The sequence below is a fragment of the Nestor notabilis genome, unplaced genomic scaffold (assembly GCF_000696875.1).
Source record: "Nestor notabilis isolate BGI_N333 unplaced genomic scaffold, ASM69687v1 scaffold26377, whole genome shotgun sequence".
Taxonomy (NCBI): Eukaryota; Metazoa; Chordata; class Aves; order Psittaciformes; family Psittacidae; genus Nestor; species Nestor notabilis.
Window position 1 is genome coordinate 8,417 of NW_009936707.1, and position 19,429 is coordinate 27,845.

Consider the following 19,429-nt stretch of genomic DNA (forward strand, 5'->3'; position numbering starts at 1 on the left):
AAAGGATGCTGGCCAGTGATGTGCCCCAATATTTGCCCGGTGGTGGTGGTGCTTCGGGGCACGTTCTGTGCAATGGCAGATGTCTCCTGAGCAGCTGTGCTCTACTACTGCAGTCCTCTGGAGTGAGCTGCTGCTGAAATTCTTGCCAAGGGATAATGACAGGCATTCCCAAGCTCTTTTGTATCTCCTGTTCATGGCCCAAAGTAGGCCCACATATTCTGGGCCTTGTCTTGGCTACCCAGCTGGAGCTTGGCAATGAGATAAATACCATTTTAAACCAATTCAGGGGCAAAGATTACACACTGCCTACCTGGAGATGATGCAAATGATGCCTCCTTCCTACAGGACAGGTACTTGGTGCTACGGACACCCCAATACCTGGTGTCGTGGTTCAAGCCCAGCCGGCAACTTGGAACCACGCAGCCGCTCGCTCACTCCCCCCCTTTTCCTTCCTCCCCCCGCTCCCGGAGGGATGGGGAGGAGAATCGAAGGAATGTAACTCCCACGAGTTGAGATAACAGCTCTCCAGTAACTAAGGTATAATACAAACCACTACTGCTACCAATAATAATGATAAGAGGAATAACAAGGGAAAAGGACACAACCGCTCACCACCCGCCGACCGATACCCAGCCCGACCCGAGCAGCGATCTGGGCCTTCCGGGTAACTCCCCCCAGTTTCTATACTGGGCATGCCGTGCTGTGGTATGGAATACCCCTCTGGCCAGTTTGAGTCAGGTGTCCTGCCTCTGCTTCCTCCTGGCTTCCCCTCCTCTCTGGCAAAGCCTGAGACTGAGAAAGTCCTTGGTCAGAGTAAACATTACTTAGCAACAACTAAAAACATCGGTGTTATCAGCATTGTTCCCAGACTGAAAGTCAAAAACACAGCACTGCACCAGCTACTAAGAAGGAGAAAAAATGGCTGCTGTAGCTGAACCCAGGACACCTGGCAAGGTCCCAGCTTGATTTTTCAACCTTCTTTTAAAGGGCAAAAGGAGTGTTTTGTTTGCTGTAGTGAGTGTGCTGCTTGTTTGCCTTGTGCAGGAGAGGGGTGCACTGGGCTTCGAGCGACACTATCATGTCACTGATCCATTCATTCGGCGCCTGGGCCTAGAAGCAGAACTGCAGGTAAGTGGGTGGTGCTTAAAGAGCAAGCTGGGCTGCTTGTACAGCTCCCTGCAGAAAGGGCAGCATGCAGGAGTGTATGAAATTCTCTCTCGTATGGGATAGATGCTGATTACTTAGTCCCCTAGACTGCATTAGAGCCAGGAATAGCTCAGTGAGAGCTTGTGTGAGCTTTCTGCATTACCTAACACACCTACAAGAGCCTTAGGCGGGTGTGTGGCAGCTAATCCCAACAGCAGTGCCTGAAGAAGGCAACTGTCAACTGTTCCAGATACTCAGCTGTGATGTTGAAGAGTGTAATGTGTTGCCTAAAGAATAAGTTGTTGTATTGCAGTCTGACACAGCTTAAAAAGATCTTAAGATTCTCTTGGTTTGGGGGAGGACGGATTCTTTTGTTCCCCTTTTCAGTTGCAGCTCCTGTATAAACACTGCTCAGTGCTCCCCTAGTCTTCCCTGGGACAGTTGTTAGTTAATGTGGATGAAGATGGATGATACAGTTGCCCAGCAGCAAGGTGCTTCTAAAGGAGTTACCAGAAGTGCACTTTTCCCTGCGTTCCCAGAGAACCTGTACATGTAATTTGTCAGCCTAGCCAAGAGCTTTTGAAGCAAAGTCACCTTTCCATGTGTACAGTAGGATTTCATCTGTAGCCTCGGAGACTAAACTGCCATTTTATTCAGCACTACCTATTTTGGTTTTATTTATTTCATTTTGCCTTTCCTAGCACAACTGCTACAGCATGGCTGGAGGTGCTTATCTGTCATGTGGGTGGGTTTTTCCACACTGGAGTGAGTTGTTATGTGCGGGGAGCTTTCTATGTCCTTGTCTTGGAGCAGCTCTGTTTGAGTAGTCTGAAGTTTGTGTAATACTCTCTTCCCTTTATGTTTTTTTTCCTCAGGGTCACTCTGGGTGTGTCAACTGTCTGGAATGGAATGAAAAAGGAGAGTAAGTATGTGGGTTCATTCGGGAGATCAACCAGCTGGTAACCCCAAGAGTAAGATGTGGGTCATCTTGTCATAAGCAGCTGCTTCCCGTTCCTAGTAAAGCTCCAGCTCCAAGTTTTGAACTGTAGTAGAACTCACGCTTCAAAAGCAGCTTTATTTTGTTAAATAGATCTGTGTATTATTGGAAATGTCCCTTTGGTGAGTTCAGAAGGGAAATGGTCAGCCTAAGAAGTGGAGATTGAAGCCTGCTTCTCTTCTCTTTAAGTGGTATTACGGATTATAATGGATCTTTAGGATTTGCCCAGCTGATGGTGACCCCACCCCCTTCCCCAGGCTCTTAAAAGCTTCTGCTGGGGACAAGTATATAAGGGAGTGAGAGAAAGCATTTACTCCTCTGAAGTTTTAGAGGGAAACTAAATACAAGAGCATTATCTGCATGAGAAATGACTGGGTGGAAGGAAGAGCATGTATTTCTTGCCGTGCCTCTCACAAGAGCCCAAGTCTGCTCTCTGATGCTCTTTAGAATTACTTCCCAGTGAAAATATTGTCTTCTTGGAAGAGATCTGCCTACAAGGAAAGAAGCTCAAACAAGCTGATAGTTGTGGATGTCAAATGTTTTTGCTTCATGAAGATAGCTGTAAAAGGCAAACAGTGCCTTGCAGTGTCACTGCCACACCCTGCGCTTAGTGAAGCACTACATGAGCCCTGGCTTGGGACTGCTTGGGCACATCCAAAGTCCAGGAATGAACGCCTTGGCTTGGCGTCGGGGATGATGTGGAGCAGTTCATGCAGCCAGGCTAATAAGCAAAAAGGAGGCTCTGCATTTTGTTGTTGCCCAAATGCTCCTATTGTTTTCCCTTGTGCCACTAGAATCTGTGCTCAGCTGGCTCAATGAGCTGAACCAACAAAACCCATTTGCTTTATTTTCCATGGAGTTGCTGTTTGGCTGGTTTAGCTTCCTAAACTGGCTCAATGGATTGGTGCAGGGGGAGCAGCGAGAACACAGAGCTGAGAAAAGAGAGGGGAAGTGGGCTTCTTAGAGCTGAATTAACTTAGTGGCTGCCTGTGGTCAAAGCACTGCAAGAAGTTGGTCACAGCTTAGAAAAGAAGAATACATGATGCATATTTCTCTTCTGCTTCTTTTAGCTTGTTGGCCTCTGGCTCTGATGACCAGCATACCATTGTCTGGGATCCTCTGCACCACAAGAAGCTCCTTTCTATGCACACAGGACATACTGCAAACATCTTTTCTGTCAAGGTATATAATTAGAAAGAAGGAATGACTAATAAAATCAGCAGCTTGAGCAGCAAGAGAACAGATCCTTGCTGGGAAACATCTTCCTGCAAGCAATCCCCCCCCAAAAAATAGGATTTAGTATTTCTAATGCTAGGAAAAAATACCTGCACTACTTGGGTTGTGCAGCTCCCAGGTTTATCTCCTGCTCCCTATTAAGTCAAAGGAAATGGTTGTAGCAGATTGGGCTGTGTGATGGAGAGAACATTCTGTGTGCTGCTGTAGCTGATGACTCCTGAGTGTGGGTGTGTGTGACGTAGGTAATAACCCAGGTCACCCTGTGTTCCCAAAGCAAGCTGCTCTGTGACCTGTCTGTGGGAACGGGCTCAGCACTTCTCAGCTTGGAATGTCAAATGTGTCTCCCGACAGTTCTTGCCACATTCCGGGGATCGGATCCTTATCACGGGAGCTGCAGATTCCAAGGTGCATGTCCATGACTTGACTGTCAAGGAGACCATCCACATGTTCGGAGATCATACCAACAGAGTTAAGCGGATTGCCACAGCTCCCATGTGGCCTAACACCTTCTGGAGTGCAGCAGAAGACGGGCTCATCAGGTACAAAACTCTAGTTGTTCTGCCCCAAAATGAATCGGATTAGGATCCATTGCAGTATATGCTATGCACAGATCTGAAGAGAGACTCTCTCTCTACTAAAGTGCTTAAGCTCATTTCTCACTTTCCTGGAAGGATTCATCTCAAAATGTAGACTCCTCTGATAAAGACTCTTCTCAGCTCCTCTGTTTTCCTCTACTGCAAAGGGAGGCCAAGAAAGGAACAGCCACGTTGAGTGGAAGGGAGATACAACACTGAGCAACGTTTTTCTCCACAGTCATTGAGACTCTTAAATGAGTACAGTTACTATGAGAATCTGTTCCACTTTTCATACAAGCTGCTCTTTGTGTGGTCGTGACTTGGAGTTTAATCTGGACCTTGAATAAAACCTGTGCACACTGTAGAGCTGGTTTGAATGGTTATCCTGATGTTGAGGCCTTGTGTATATTGGACGGAGCTACTTCCAGTAACCTGTGGTGCAAATTACTGTTAATGTCATTGGTGTCATACTCATAGAATAGTTGGAAGGGACCTTCAAAGCTCATCTAGTCCAACCCCCCTGCAATGAGCAGGGACATGTTCAACCACATCAGGCTGCCCAGAACCATATCCAGTCTGGCCTGCAATGTTTTGTCATGCACAAGTCAGATAATTAAGATATACTGAACAGTATAAATGTGCTGCTTTGAGTGGTCTTCAGTCTGGTCACCAGAAAACAAGCTAAGCCCTCTCTTACTGCTGTTTCTGTTAGCTGGTGACACGGATTGCCTGAGCCTCTCTTCCCTTTGCAGACAGTACGACCTGCGAGAGAACAGCAAACGTTCAGAGGTCCTCATAGACCTCACAGAGTACTGTGGGCAGCTGGTGGAGGCCAAATGCCTGACGGTCAACCCCCAGGATAACAACTACTTGGCAGTAGGGGCAAGTGGCCCCTTTGTGCGGCTCTACGACATACGCATGATCCACAACCACAGGTAATGGCAACTGCCTCTTCTGGGCAGACAGGAGAGGTCCAGGAATCTGTTCAGGGCTCTGGTGGGAAGGGGGAAGACAGGGAGCAATGTCTGGGGCTCACTGTCAAGTTTTGCCCAGTTCATCTGTGTGATTACGCAGGGGTGGGGTGAGGCAGGCTGGTGACCACCCAGCTTTATAGGCAGAAGGACTTGCCCTTGTGTGTTAACAAAGAAGTGTCAGTCTAGACTAGGCTTCCAGCAGTTGAATGCTGTGATTATAAGGCTGTTCTCCTTTTTGGCTAGAAAAAGCATGAAGCAGAGTCCTTCAGCTGGAGTACACACGTTCTGTGACCGACAGAAACCCCTCCCGGACGGCGCGGCGCAGTACTATGTGGCAGGTACTGGCACCTATGCTGAGGGGGGGACTGGTGGCACTTAATCCCTGAGAAATGGAGTTCTACCCATGACACAAGCAACCACTGCTTGGAAGAGTTCTCTGATGCAGGGATGGGCTGTGGAACAGCAGTTTAGTTCTCTTCTATGCCTTGAATTCTTACTTATGTTACCTGCCTGCTCGCCCTGGTTTGGCAGTGGGATGTGGTGGTGAGCTGGCCTTGCTTCTCGCATAGCTGGGATGCTTATTGGTTTCTTCCTGGAACTGGTCCCAGCAAGGCTGTTGTTCAGAATCTTTTTGGCACAGAAGTGGCTTTCCCTCATTCTGCAGGTGAAGCATCAGTGCTGCAGTATCTGGGCAACAAAGATGACATTCTCTCCAGTGCTCATTATTTATTACCTTTTTTCCCCCCAAATGTTTGGGGTTTGTCAAACTACCTTAGAGCAGCATGTTCAGCAGACCAGTTCTGACAGTCTTGCTGCTGCTAAGTCCCGCTAGAGGATTTCTTAGGTCTCCTGAATTGGTCATGCAACACATCTGCTGTCTGAAGCAAAAGAACCTGTGTGTGAGCTGAATATTTAGGAGCCTTGGGTTGGTTGTGCTAAGGGCTCTATTAAGGGAATCTGATGAGAGGGTTGAGGATGGAGGTATTTGTTTGCAGGTGGCCATGAATCAGAGGCCATATCCAAAGTGAATCCCTAAAACTGAGATTTGCTGGGTTCTGCAGGCTTTGTTGTTAGCAAGCTAGTTATAAGCCAGTCTTCATATGGAGATGGCCTTGGAGAATTGATATCTAGAACTTGTGAAAAGGCAGCTACCCACATCTGTGTGTTTTCGTAGAATCCCAGGCTGGTTTGGGTTGGAAGGGACCTTAAAGCTCATCCAGTTCCCCCCTTCCCCGGGCGCGGTTTCCCCCAAGCCCCTGTGTCCAACCTGGCCTTGAACACTGCCAGGGATGGGGCAGCCACAGCTTCTCTGGGCACCCTGTGCCAGCACCTCAGCACACTCACAGGGAAGAGCTTCTGCCTCAGATCTACTCTAAATATGGTGGCAGATGGAAGGATTCAATAAACAGCAGTAGGAAACAGAAAATCACTTCACGCATTGCACTCCTCCCAACCCCTTGTAGAAGGGAGCAGCTGAGGTGGGACAAAGACAACAGTTGCGAGTGAAGCTGAAGTGTATGGACCATTTCTTTCCACAGGGCACCTTCCAGTGAAGCTTCCAGACTACAACAACAGGCTGAGAGTTCTGGTGGCCACATACGTCACCTTCAGTCCTGATGGCACTGAGCTTCTAGTCAACATGGGAGGGGAGCAGGTAAGAAGACAGCTAAAGTGCAGCAGAAAGCTTCATCTGGAGTTGTGTGTGTTGGGTCACCACATGCTGTTGTATGTTCTTAAAAAGGGGTGTAGCAACTTCTCTGTGGGTCATATGATTGATTTTTAACCTGCTTTCTGATTCATTCAGACTAAATGCCTGGTGTTAGGGATTGATTTGTTCTGCTGCCACTGATCAAACTCGAACCACATTCTTTTCTGGTTTCCCAATTCCCATTTTATCTTCTGGAAGAGGAAAGAAAACCCAGTTCTGGAACTGACCTTTGCTGACCTAGAAAAGATTTCATAACTCATTCTTGAAACATCAAACTGCTTCTGCAATAGAATCTGATGAATAAGGAACTTAGAGAAGCAAAGGCCTTCACCTGGAATATCGATTGCTTTAATTTGAAGTGGTATTCATGGATCTTTTATAAAGCCTATCAGTGAAATGAGAAAATCCTCCTGCCAGCATCAATCAGCATGGATGAAGCAGGACCTTCGCTTGTGGGCAGGTTGCTCTGTGGTTGTCCTTTACAGATCTTTCTCACACGTGCACTCATTCCCTTTAAGAGAAGGTGCTGAGTTAAATGAATTGCAGCTCTGATCTGAGCTCTCATTTCCTATCCCAGTGTTAAATAAGGGCTTTGCAGGGCTGCTTTCCACGTTTCTCAGGAAATCTTGGTTTCATCTTACAGAGACTTTTGCCTTGGGTTAGGGTTTTCTTACCTCTTCAGTAAGACAAGGCTCCTGTTTTTCAATGTTCTACTTTCTGAAGCCAGTGCTGGAGTGGGGCACATCACTGATAGTGCTGTCAGCCTGTGTGTACCCATCTTTAACCAGGATTCCCAGTTAAACTGGAAACAGTAAAATGCAGGTGTGGAAGTGGATACCCAGCCAGCCCTGTATTTCTGTCACCTGAGCAGCTATGTTTACTGACTCTTTTTTGTCTCGTTCTCCTTCTTCATTCCTTAGGTCTATTTGTTTGATCTAACATACAAACAGCGACCATACACTTTTCTCCTCCCAAAGAAGTGCCACGCTTCAGGGGGTGAGTATGATGCTTACCATGGAAGCGAGTGGAAGGCAGAGGGAAATCATGTACTACACAACTCTTCTCAGGGTGCAGCCCAGTCAGGGCAGGAACTAGGAAAATGAAGTCAGGGTTGGCTGTTGCTGGGCTGTTTCTGCAGTGCAGTTCATACCCTGATTCTGAAACCCTTCTGCAGGGTGACAAAATGTGTGTCTTGAGGGGAGAAGTGAGCTGTTGCGTGTGTGAACTAAGGAGAATGCTTAAAGCTGGGCACAAAGAATAAAGTAGACTTTGTAGAGGGGTTGAAGACCTGGTGTCCTGCCTTCAGCTGAGGGGGAAAACTTTGTGGACAGACTGGGAAGTGGTACATTGTTTAAACTTACTAGTAAAATCTAGGCTATGTCTGTTATCCCCTCATGCACCCATGAGGAAGGAGACAGAACAGTTTCTTCCCTAGTCTAAGAATTAGGGGTTGGAACTAAGTGATCTGTAAGGTCCCTTCCAACCCAAACCATTCTGTGACTCTGTGAGTCAGGCCTGGCACCAACATCTCTCCTGGAGGTGAGATAGTTGAATCAAAAAGTAATTTATTTGATGAATAAGTGTATCCAAAAGCCTTTTTATTCTTGGCCCTGTTTCTTCCAGGGCCTGTTTGTACACAGATGCTGCAGTCCTCAGAGCACTCTGGCAGAGTTTGATCTGTGTACTCAGTGTGCCTTAGGCCTTAATCTAACACTCACATCCTGGTGGCAAACACATGCCCTGCCTTTCTCTTATGTCTTGAAGGCATGTGGGTGATCTGGACTGTGGTATCTGCTGAGGTCGCGCTTCCATTGGTAGCACAGTGTTTGAACAGGCTCACAGGGGTGCAGCTGCAGCAAATGCTCCTCCCTGTTGGGCACAGAAAGTTTAGGCAAAGGCAGTGTGAGTACAAAGGCTGAACTTCATGTGCATGCATGTCTGTGCACACCACAGTCGCTGAGCAGGGCAGTACAATGCTTGGAGAGTGGCCCCAGTTTCCCAGGCTGTGCAGTGGCTGCAGGAGCACTCCCAGCTGCAGCAGAAATGCAGCTGGTAGACGTTTAAGCTGAGTATTTTGGGTAGAAACGGCAGATGATGTGGCTGTTTGACCTTCAGAGGGTTACTTCAGCTTGTAACAGCTCCTGGAGCAGTGGGGTAAGAAAAGAGCAGAAGGAAGAAAGCATCTATAATTCGTTGACTGGATTCCTCCAGTGGTTCTACTCCTCCGTGTTCTGTTAAATGTTCACCAACCTGGCTCTGTGATTCTTTATCTGGGTGAATCTAAACTAGAAAGTTATTCATGTTAATAAACACTTCTGCAGTTTTAAATATCAGGCTCCTGATGATAAGTTACCAGTCTGAAGGCAGTTCAATTCAAGCTACCCTCTGTGTGTGTACTTTGTTCTATGTGCATCTCTTTTCAAGCATTAGCATCATCCTTACTGATGCTCAGCATGGCTGTGTGTTTTTGGTATTTTTCCTAACCTTCAGAAGTGCAGAATGGCAAAACCTCTACCAATGGAGTGTCCAATGGCATCCACCTCCACAGCAACGGCTTCCGCTTGGCCGAAGGAAGAGCACATGTGAGGTAAGGGGACAGCTCTGCCTGTGTGAAAGCCACTATGGTGTGTTCTTGTCCCCCTGTGCTGGGCACTGATGAGGCTACACCTCGAATCCTGTGTCAGTTCTGGGCCCCTCACTGCAAGAGAGACATTAAGGTGCTGAAGCAGGTCCAGAGAAGAGCAATGAGGCTGGTGCAGGGCCTGGAGCACAAGTGTGATGAGGAACGGCTGAGGGACCTGGGGGGTTTAGTCTGGAGAAGAGAAGGCTCGGGGGGACCTTATCACTCTCTGCAACTGCCTGACAGGAGGATGGAGCCAGGAGGGGGCTGGTCTCTGCTCCCAAGGAACAAGGGATGGGACGAGAGGAACCGGCCTCAAGCTGCACCAGGGCAGGTTTAGCTGGAGCTGAGGAACAATTCCTTGCCCAGAGGGTGCTCAGGCATTGGAACAGGCTGCCCAGGGCAGTGCTGGAGTCACCGTCCCTGCAAGTGTTCACAGCCCGGGTAGCCGAGGCCTCAGTGCCAGGAGTTAGTGGTGGCCTTGGCAGGGCTGGGAATGGTTGGACTTGGTGATCTTAAGTGTCTTTTCCAACCTGGTTCATTCTCTGATTCTTCCTCTTGCCATGGTTAGGTGCTGCTAAACAAGGTCTGAAGTGCAAATTGACTTGGCATGTTGACTTGATTCTTAAGTGGCCTCTGTCCTAGGAGCTGTAGTTGCTTCTGGTGCATGGGCTGTGAACGAGAGTCGGATCAGACAAGAGTGGCCTAGGAGAAATGTTGTCCATGAAGATTTTTCCCCTCTTACGATGAATTACTGTGGACAAAATGAAGAAATGACTTCTCAGGCCTGGAAGCAAGATGTCCTTGGTTGTTCTGACCTGCAGAAACTGTATCTTGGTAAATGGGAGAGGCTGTCAGGTCCAAAGAGCCTTGCTTCCCTTTGCCATTGTTGGGGGGCATCTGCCTGCTGCAAACTGAACTGAAGCAGCCAGAATTGCTTTACACCAATGCCACTGGAGTCATGACTCCTGCAGGCTGCATGGGAGCTAGGATGGGTGGAGAGCCCTCCTCTATTGTTCTTCTGGCTCTCTTTAAGAGCAAAACGCAGCTGGGGTGAAGCAGCAGCAGACTGGAAGCACGATCTTGCTGCTTGGTTTTCCTCCAGCTGATGAGACACAGTTAAAAGTCAAGACACAGTTGCTTAATACCATATATGGGTAGTCTGGGTTCCACCAAAGTCACTTTGTTGGGTGTTTTCAGCTTGTTTCCTCTAGATGGCCCCTCCAGCACAGCAGCAGAGATGTGGCTGGAATGGTTGATTGCTGAGTATGGGCCTTGTGCAGCTGGGATGCCTGGTTTCCTTCTGAATTGGTGTTCTGGGTTTGGAAGTGGTGTTTATCCAGTCAAAGCAAAGCTGTCATGGTGAAGTCTGAGGGATTAGATGCTTATAATACCCACTGTTCAATTTTGGGTATTTGTCTGAAATAGGAAGGAATAATGGAAACAGCCAATGATGGGCAAAAAGAAACCTTCCTCCTAAGTCCAGCTTATTCGGGTACAGGGTCTCTTCTGCTTTGTCTGAAACGTGGTATTAGCTAGTGCTTGCCAGGACTTACTAAGCTAGAACAAAGCACTGCAGACAGTTAGCTGGAGTTCACAGAGCATGTGAGACTTACCTGTGCTCCTTCCTTCTTTCCCTTCAGTCCCCAAGTGGAGTTACCTCCGTACCTGGAGAGAATCAAGCAGCAAGCCAACGAGGCCTTCGCTTGCCAGCTGTGGACTCAAGCCATCCAGCTCTACAGCAAAGCAGTCCAGAAAGCCCCCAACAATGCCATGCTGTATGGAAACAGAGCTGCTGCCTATATGAAACGCAAGTGGTAAGGAAGCAGAGGATGTCAGAGATGACTGAGATCTGGGTAGCACTGATACCTTCTTGTCCACTGCAAAGCACCTGCACAGAACCTTTGTGCAGAGCAGGGTTGGGGACATTGGATCAAGCCGTAAGTGGGTCACCCCTGGCATAGAACAAGGGGATTGCACAGCCACAGATACTGCACAAGCAAGCACAGCTGGTAGTAGCTCCTCATTTTGCCTACTGGCATGCTGAGTAATGTTCTGTTCCTTTCCTGTTCAAAAAGAAACCCAAAATCCTCTTCTGAGTAACAGCATTATGAGTGTTTCTAAGGGTGTTTGCATTTCTTTGGATAGTTCTGATCTGCATTCATTAGAGTATGGCTCTAAATCTGCTGTCAACAGATGAGGTAATGGTTACCGTGCTTTATAACTTCATCTCTCAAGATAAGGGCTGCCCAGAGTTGCTTTGCTTGCTGTTTTATCCAGATAACTAGTACTGCAGATGGTCAGAGGTGACCTCGTGGCTCCTGTGTTAGCCCAGCTAACCCACCTTCCCCTTGACTGCAAACCAACCTCTCTGAGGGATCTGGAGAGGTGGCAACTGGTGCCTGAGAGTCTGGGGTATGTTCTGTCTTGACTATTGCAAAGTACCCTGTTAGCCTCTGCAGTAGCTAATGTCTTCTCTGACCAACAGCCAGAGCTGTAACTGCAAGATCCAGCTGACTTATTTTAGTATCTGTCCCTCTGAGCAGAGGAAGACTGAGCAGAATGATTTGCCATGAACATAGTTAAAATAGCTGTGGTCCTTCATCTCCATTTGCTCTGTGAGGATATCCTTCTCCTCTCCCTGCTGAAATCCCCAGGATGAATTCTCCTCTCTCCTTGCCAAGATAAAGAGCAGCCAGCAGTTGTTGTGACTGTTGGTAACTGGCCTACTAGCTGTTTTGCAATAGCAGAGATTCGGGAGCTGCCTCAAAAAGACCTTGGTGTTCAGAGGGAGAAGAACAATAGGTTGGGATTAAGGAATGGAAGGCAGAAGCTGAGTGCTGAGCTCATGAATGACGTTTTCCTTATAGGAATCGTTTTTCCCAAAGGATGTTGGCAGATCTGAACCTTTCTGTGTGTCAGCTACTGCTTTGCTACAGCTTTTGGTAGCAGGAAGATGCAAAAACGTATGCATGATGAGTTTCTGTGGTGGGCAATGATTAGAATTTAAATAGTACTGAGCTGGAATCGCCTCAGGTACAGAAAAGGCTGGGCAGTTTCCTGCTGGAAACAGCTGCTGCTGCATGGCAGAAGGTGGCTGGGATGTCACTGAGTTGCTGGACACTGACCCATGCTGAACCCCTGTGTGTCTCTGAGGTGTTCTTTGTGTTCGCAGCAGGAACTGTGCAGGATGCTGCAGGTCTTGCTTTGGCCTCCTTCTCTGAATAACAGAGAGACAGATCTCTCCCCTTTGCTCATCTCCTCTAAGATGCTCCTGGTATCTGCAGCACTTCTAAAGCTGTCCTCTTAAAATCTGCTCCTAAGAGCCAGCTGCATCACTCTCCAGCCGTGCTTTTAGCAGTCTGTGTTGACAGTACTTAGCTGATTCAAACCTGTAACAATGGGAGAAGTCAGGGCCTGCTTTACATCTCAGTGCTTTCACACCAGTCTCTTGGGCTGGCTGACACTAGGATTTGAGGTTGGAGCATTTTTGGGGGTGGCAAAGTTGCTAATAGCCCATTCTGACACCCATTTTGTCACTGTAGCAGGTAACTTGCTTTCCCTCTTCATTTGAATGAAAGTGGCCTGATGCTGTGCATCCAGCCTGGATTAACACAGACACAGTGCTGAAAAGGCAGCCCTCAAGAACCATACTTCATAGAATCATGGAATGGTTTAGGTTGAAAGGGACCTTAAAGCTCATCCAGTTCCAACCCCTGCCATGGGCAGGGACACCTTCCACTAGAGCAGGTTGCTCCAAGCCCCTGTGTCCAACCTGGCCTTGAACACTGCCAGGGATGGGGCAGCCACAGCTTCTCTGGGCACCCTGTGCCAGCGCCTCAGCACCCTCACAGGGAAGAGCTGCCTAAGAGCTCATCTAAGTCTTATGATGGTTAAGAATAACAACATTCCATGAGCAATGGTGATCACTGATCAGCAACAACAGATCCTCTGGAGACCTGGCATTCTCTGAAGAGAATGTCTTCTCCTCTGGTGCCTCTGGGCAGTTCAGGCTTGATGCTGGTGCAGCAGGCGTGTCAGCCCTGCCTGACTTCTCTGCCTCTGTCAGTCTGAATGGAATACCAGCATGCAAAACTCATCAAGTCTCTCCTGCTTCCAGAGCACAAGCAGAGGCGTTCTCATTCCCACAGCTATGGAGCTTAGGGGAATCAAGCATAGCCTCCAGGAACTGTACCCAGGATATAAATATCCATTATGATACCAGTCTGCTGTAACACTTACTTCCAAAACTGAAAGGTTTCTCCTCTAAAGGTGAGAAAAGACTGCTGCATTAGAGATTTCTCCATTGGGGTGGCGAAGTGTGGTGCTTCTGTAGCTCCTTGAAGCCTACAAGTGATTGTGAGTGTGGGCAGCAAAAGATGCTGCCACACTGTGCGTCCACAAAGGGGCACGCGTGAGCTGCCGTGCTCCAAGGAGGCCCTGCTCTCCTTGCAGGAGAGGCCTTGTGTCTGCTTGGCCAGAGGGCTGGTGCATCCTCCATCTTCAAAGGACTTCCCGAAATGTGTTCTATCCGTCAGCTCTGCACAGTCAGTTTTAAAATGGCAGGTCAAGACTTGCTGGGCTTCCCTGTGTGGTCACACTGCAGGGCTGCTTGTCCAGGGGTGGAGGTGCAGTCAGATGGAGGGGCTTGGTCAGATGTTTCCCCTGAGAAGCAGCAAACGCTGTTAGCATGGGAGCTTATGGGCTGTTTGAGTGCCTAGAGAGAGCTGGAAGCAACAAGCTTTGGAGTGAAATGAGGGCTGGGAGCAATGGTGGGGAACATGTGCTGGGAATGCTTGGGCTGTCTAATCCGTGCTCCCATTTCTTCAGGGATGGGGACCATTATGATGCTTTAAGAGACTGCCTGAAGGCCATATCCTTGAATCCGTGTCACCTGAAGGCCCATTTCCGTCTTGCCCGCTGTCTCTTTGAACTCAAGTACGTGGCAGAAGCACTGGAGTGTCTGGATGACTTTAAGGGGAAGTTCCCAGAACAAGCACACAGCAGTGCCTGTGATGCACTAGACAGAGACATCAATGCGGCCCTCTTCTCCAAGAGCGATAACGGTGAGTGCCAGTGCCTGGTGTGGTGCTTCAAGGTTACACTGAAATCTAATGATTGCACAAGGAATTTTCTCCTTAAACTGGCCCTCTGAAGTAAAACTCCAATTGGAGAGAGAGAGAGATTGATCTTGTGTACAAAAACTGGCCTGAGCCTGTTCTTTCCTTGTGCCTGGTCCTGGTTTGCTCTTGAGCAAGACTGTGATAAAAGGAATCTGATGTAGCCAGGAGATAATCTGGAAGGAAGCTTGTGCTCTAAGTCCTGCTCCCTGCTGGAATTGTCCTTAACTCTCCTCTAAAGCTCGTGGGGTCTCCTGGAGTGCTGTTTTCTTAGAACATGTTCCTCCCCAAGTTGTGATGCGGGAAATCTGTTGTCCTTCCAGCTGAAGACAAGAAAGGGGGTGGCCCCATCCGGCTGCGAGCCACAGGCCGCAAGGATTCCATCTCGGAGGATGAGATGGTGCTGAGGGAGCGCAGCTACGACTACAAATTCCGATATTGTGGCCACTGTAACACTACTACAGACATCAAAGAGGCCAATTTCTTTGGCAGGTATGTGGCAGAGAGTAAGAGGGATGCAGCAGCAGAATGAGAATGCTCTCTTCCATCAGATACAGCCTCGTGTAGCCCCATGTGACTATTCATAAAATGATGCTGACACTGGTTTGCAGGGTTTAGAAAGATGACAGGAATCCTCCTCTTTGTGTGGCTGCATGAATAGCAGGTTCAGTAGCAGACCCACAGAGGACCCAGTTGGGTTAGCATTTCAGAAAGTCCATGTTGGGATTGAACACACCAAGCCTGGGGATGGAGGGAACCAACACAGGAAGCTTTATCTGGATCTGTGAGTGTGAGGGGTGGCAGCCTGCTGATTATAGAAGCCAACTGAGATTCTCATGTCTGCTAGAGACTAGCTGTGGCTCTAAGCTGTGATCTCCAGCCTCTGCTCCTCTCACCCTAGCAATGCACAGTACATAGTCAGTGGGTCAGACGATGGCTCCTTCTTCATCTGGGAGAAAGAAACCACCAACCTTGTTAGAGTGCTGCAGGGAGACGAGTCCATTGTGAATTGTCTCCAGCCTCATCCCAGTTACTGCTTCCTGGCTACCAGCGGCATTGACCCAGTTGTACGACTGTGGAACCCCAGGCCAGAGGTAAGAACTGTGCTAAAAGGCTGTCTTGGTGTCATGAGATGTGACACGCACTGGTCTGTCCCACTGGGATCACCTGAGAGCTGCAGCAGCAGTAACCTCTTTGCTAGGTAGCCCCTCTTTGGTGCCAGCATTGCCTTGCTGAGTTCTCTCCATTCTCATCTTGCAGAGTGAAACCCTGAATGGCCGTGTGGTGGTGGACATGGAAGGTGCTTCCCAAGCTAACCAGAGGCGCATGAACGCAGACCCGCTGGAAGTGATGTTGCTGAACATGGGGTACCGGATTACAGGACTGACCAGTGGTGGGGCTGGAGGCTCAGATGATGAAGACAGCTCAGAGGGGCAAGTGCAGTGCCGGCCCAGCTAAAACAGAACTGCCTCTCCTTGCTCTGATTGTCTGGCTGGAAGGGAACCGAGTTTCCTTGGTCCTGGACTTGCTCTGATGAATGACTGCACTGTTTCGCACTATGCACAGAGTAGGACAAGCTGGCAGGGGCAGGAGCGGCCGTCTCTAAACCATCACCACCACCTCCTCCTCCTCCCCTCACGCTACTGAGCAGCATGGCAGTGCAGTCCAGGGTTTGCCTTTAGTGGAATTTAGTCCCAACAGGGGTCTTTGAGTTGTCTGTAAGCTGGTCATGTTGTTTTCCAGAGTTGCTGTATGTTCTGGTACAGGGTTGGCTGCATTCATGCATTTGCAGAGGGGATGTGAAATTCCTGAATAAAATACAAACCTAGGGCAGGGGTTATGGAATGAATTCACTGCAGTGAGCTTGATCTTGAAAGCTTGACTCTGCTTTTTGTGCTACCAGCCTGTCTAGAGGCCCCTGGTTTAGGGTTGTTGGCCATAAAACACCTGGTTTGTCCCATAACATCTTTCTTCTGGCTTCCATCTCTACCATGTTGTCACCAGATGTAGCTGTGGTGCGTTAAGGACTGGATATTGCCCATGTTGTCCCTGGGCATCTGTCTTAGTTGACAGATCAGTGAGGGCACTGAGTCTGTGCAGCTCAGCAGGGCAAGGTGTGCATGCCCAGCTCTGCGGTCTATGAGCCCATGGAGAAGGGTGACAGCAATGAGAGCAGGTTGGATCTGAGGCTTAGGACTCATGTAACTGAAGCTACTGAGGAAAGGGGCTGGTAGCAGCTCTCTTTGGAGCTGCTCTGTCCATTGCCCAAAACACGTGTAGCTGTATTCACCTCCTCTCCACATCACCCGTGCTGGAGCTGAGGATGTTGCCACCATGTGTATGTTGTGTCTAAAGTGTCAAGCTTTTAGACAGCAGCATTTCTGTGCATCAGCTGCTCTGTCTTGGCCAAGGTGGGCCTCGTTGGGCTAACAGCTGATGGGTTAGTGGTTCTCTCAGGAACCCTCCTCCTTCTTCCTTCTCTCCCCACACTTACTCTGGCTGCAAAGCCGGGAATGCACCTAGAAATGCAGCACTGTACTTCCATCCTTTCCCCTCTCATGTCACATGCAGCCCTCATTTTCCCTCCTGCAGTTGCCAAACACTAACTATCAAATAGATCTTCCACAGCTGTGCTTACAGCCGGATCCGAAGAGGTGGTTTTTTTCTAGGACTATCAACTAAGACCAAAGAGCCCCTGGAGATCTTCACTGCTCTGTGCTGTCTCGTATCTCTTACTGCTGAAGGTCTGAACATGCTAGCCTTGGTCCCAGGGGTGTGAGATGTGTGGCTGGGAGTGTGTGCGCATGTTTGTGTGCTGCATTAGGGCTGTTCTTCCATGTGGTGCAATCCCTGGTCTTCCTGTTGCTGCTGTGGAAAGATGAGAGGCCTCCCTTTCCTCCTCTGGCTGCCAAGCATTGATGAGAGAGGCTGCACAGTGCTGGCTGATCAAGGTAACTGCTTCCTCTCCCTTCCAGAACAGCCTTGGACATGAGTGAGCCTTGTACAGGAGGGAGAGAGGCCGCAGAGTCTTATAGCTGGCAGCATCTCTCCAAGAACACTGCTCCCTGCAGAGAGAAATCCCCCAGTGGAGTTAACCAGGACCAGGTCTCTACCCGTTAGACAAAGATGTCCATCTGCTCTGTCACGGGTGACACGGAGCCCTGGTGAGCCCCAGTCCTGTGGGAGCATGCCCCTTACCACCCAGGAACTGCTGAGCTGTGGAGGAGGCTGAGACAGCATCTTCTGCTGAAGCAGAGCTCTCCAGGGATAGATCCAGATCCTCACTCGGCTGCTGGGGGCATGGTGTAGACGTGACTGCTCGCTCCATGTACCTGGTTGGGGTTCACAAGCTCCCCTGTCCCAGGTGTACTCCAGCACTTGGTGCTCTTCCCAACCCAGAGACAGCAAAAAACCTCTTCTCACTTGGGTGGCTCTTTGCCATGGTCTGGCCTTTTCTTTTCTTGCTTCAGGCTTTTCTCCTCGATGCAGCCTCTTTTTTTCTCCTCTTCTCCTCCCACTCAAACTTTGTTTTTTCCCAGCTTTCAGGACACAATGTCTGCAGACTTTGGTTTATAACCAGAGACGCTTGAGGTGGAGAGCTCAGAACAGGCCTCTCCCTCCCCATTCACCTGGTGCTGTGGCAGCTATTTCTTGTTGGGTTTCCCCTCGTGAGACAGTGCAGCTCTTTTACCTGCCAGTTGCAGTGTGAGAGCTGGAAGATTCCCTGCCTGTGCAGTGGGTTGCTAGTTGTTAATGTCTGCTCTGGTTAAAAGAAGAGGAATAATAATGGGAGAGAAGGGGAGAGAACAACCTTTCTGCCTCTGGCCCCTTGTCCCCTTGTCCTGGGCAGATTACCTGCTCTGTCACTTGGTAATGAGGACTTTGTATTTATTGGTGAAGGAAATAAAACCCATGCTGGGGAAGTAGGGAGAAGATGTTGCTTTATTGACCTCTGCTGTTTACTTCAACCCCCTCTTTGGGAAAGCTTCTTCCTGCTCTATCTGGTTAACTCTTTCCAGCCTGGGATATGCAGGGATGTCGCCTCTATTTTTGTACTCTAGCAGTGGGCTCTCTGTGAGGAGAGGCCAGGATTCTCTTTAGTGGTGTAATGACCATTGCTTCTTGCTTTTCCAAGTACTAAAGGTGATCAATCATCTCGTAAACTTTGCCCCTGCAGTTGTAGAAGTAACACACAAGCCTTACTGCCCTAGTTAGAAGGAGCAGAGCACTTGTTTCTCTGGTCCTGGAAGAGAAAGGGTTGAAGAGATTAAACAATTCTTTCTTCTAGTTCTTTCTTGGTGTCATTTTGTTTGGGGGATTGATCTACCTTTGTTCTACCTTTCTTCTCTCTGGAGGTGGATGGGGAGGGTGGAGGGTGGCCTGGTTGGGCTGGGTGTTGTCTACTCAACAGTGCTTCATGGGGAGCCCCAGAGCTGGTTTGTAAGCTGTGGTGGCTGCTGGGTTAGTGCTGATACTGGTTTATCAGGTGTGGGAGCTTGGATCTGTGAGTGGAGTGAGGGCTGGGGCTGTGTTCAGGAGCAGAATCCACCTCTGGCTTGGTTCAGAGCCAGAGCTGCGGCCGTTGGGGTGAGCAGGAACAAGCTGGGGCTTGCTGGGGAGAGAAGTGACGCACACGTCTGACAGGGAGAGGAGTGGTGTGTGGTGGGGTTGGTTTCTCTGAATCATGTCTTGTCAGGGTGGGGGTTACAACTGATAAAGTCCTCATTGAGTCCCTGATCAGCCCAAGAGTTAGAAGTGAGCAAGGGGGAGGCAAAAAGCCAAGGACGGAGAAGGGTCCAGCCTTGCCTCGTGCCCTGCGAAGCAGAGCCCCGGTGACTTAGGCTGTGGGTCACCTGCTTGAATCATTACTGACTGATCTGAGCCTTTTCCATTGTCAGGAACAGCTCATTTATTGCCTTAAAGTGTCTCACATTCAGTGGGGGGTCTTGAACATCAACTTTTAGACCCAGAGATGATCTTTAGCTAAAGGATGTCACAAACTCTTTCTCCACTGGGTTCCTGCTACATAACCTCCCCAGTACTTTCCTGCCCT

General features: G+C 49.0%; 1 protein-coding gene across 2 annotated transcripts in view; it reads left to right on the top strand.

Annotated features, from left to right (window-relative positions):
- Positions 1-16,225, top strand: part of WDTC1 (WD and tetratricopeptide repeats 1) — a 17,905-nt gene extending 1,680 nt beyond the window's left edge. The window contains exons 2-15 of one of the 2 annotated variants that reach the window (XM_010018455.1): positions 1,045-1,128; positions 2,022-2,068; positions 3,214-3,325; positions 3,731-3,918; positions 4,707-4,889; positions 5,172-5,266; positions 6,467-6,582; positions 7,557-7,632; positions 9,127-9,223; positions 10,900-11,073; positions 14,087-14,328; positions 14,700-14,868; positions 15,278-15,470; positions 15,637-16,225. In XM_010018455.1, the coding sequence (XP_010016757.1) occupies positions 1,045-1,128; positions 2,022-2,068; positions 3,214-3,325; positions 3,731-3,918; positions 4,707-4,889; positions 5,172-5,266; positions 6,467-6,582; positions 7,557-7,632; positions 9,127-9,223; positions 10,900-11,073; positions 14,087-14,328; positions 14,700-14,868; positions 15,278-15,470; positions 15,637-15,834 (1,974 nt within the window). In that variant the 3' untranslated portion in view covers positions 15,835-16,225. The remainder of the gene's footprint in view (positions 1-1,044; positions 1,129-2,021; positions 2,069-3,213; positions 3,326-3,730; positions 3,919-4,706; positions 4,890-5,171; positions 5,267-6,466; positions 6,583-7,556; positions 7,633-9,126; positions 9,224-10,899; positions 11,074-14,086; positions 14,329-14,699; positions 14,869-15,277; positions 15,471-15,636) is intronic. The other variant, XM_010018456.1, reaches the window with a different exon arrangement.
- The last annotated feature ends 3,204 nt before the right edge of the window (positions 16,226-19,429 follow it).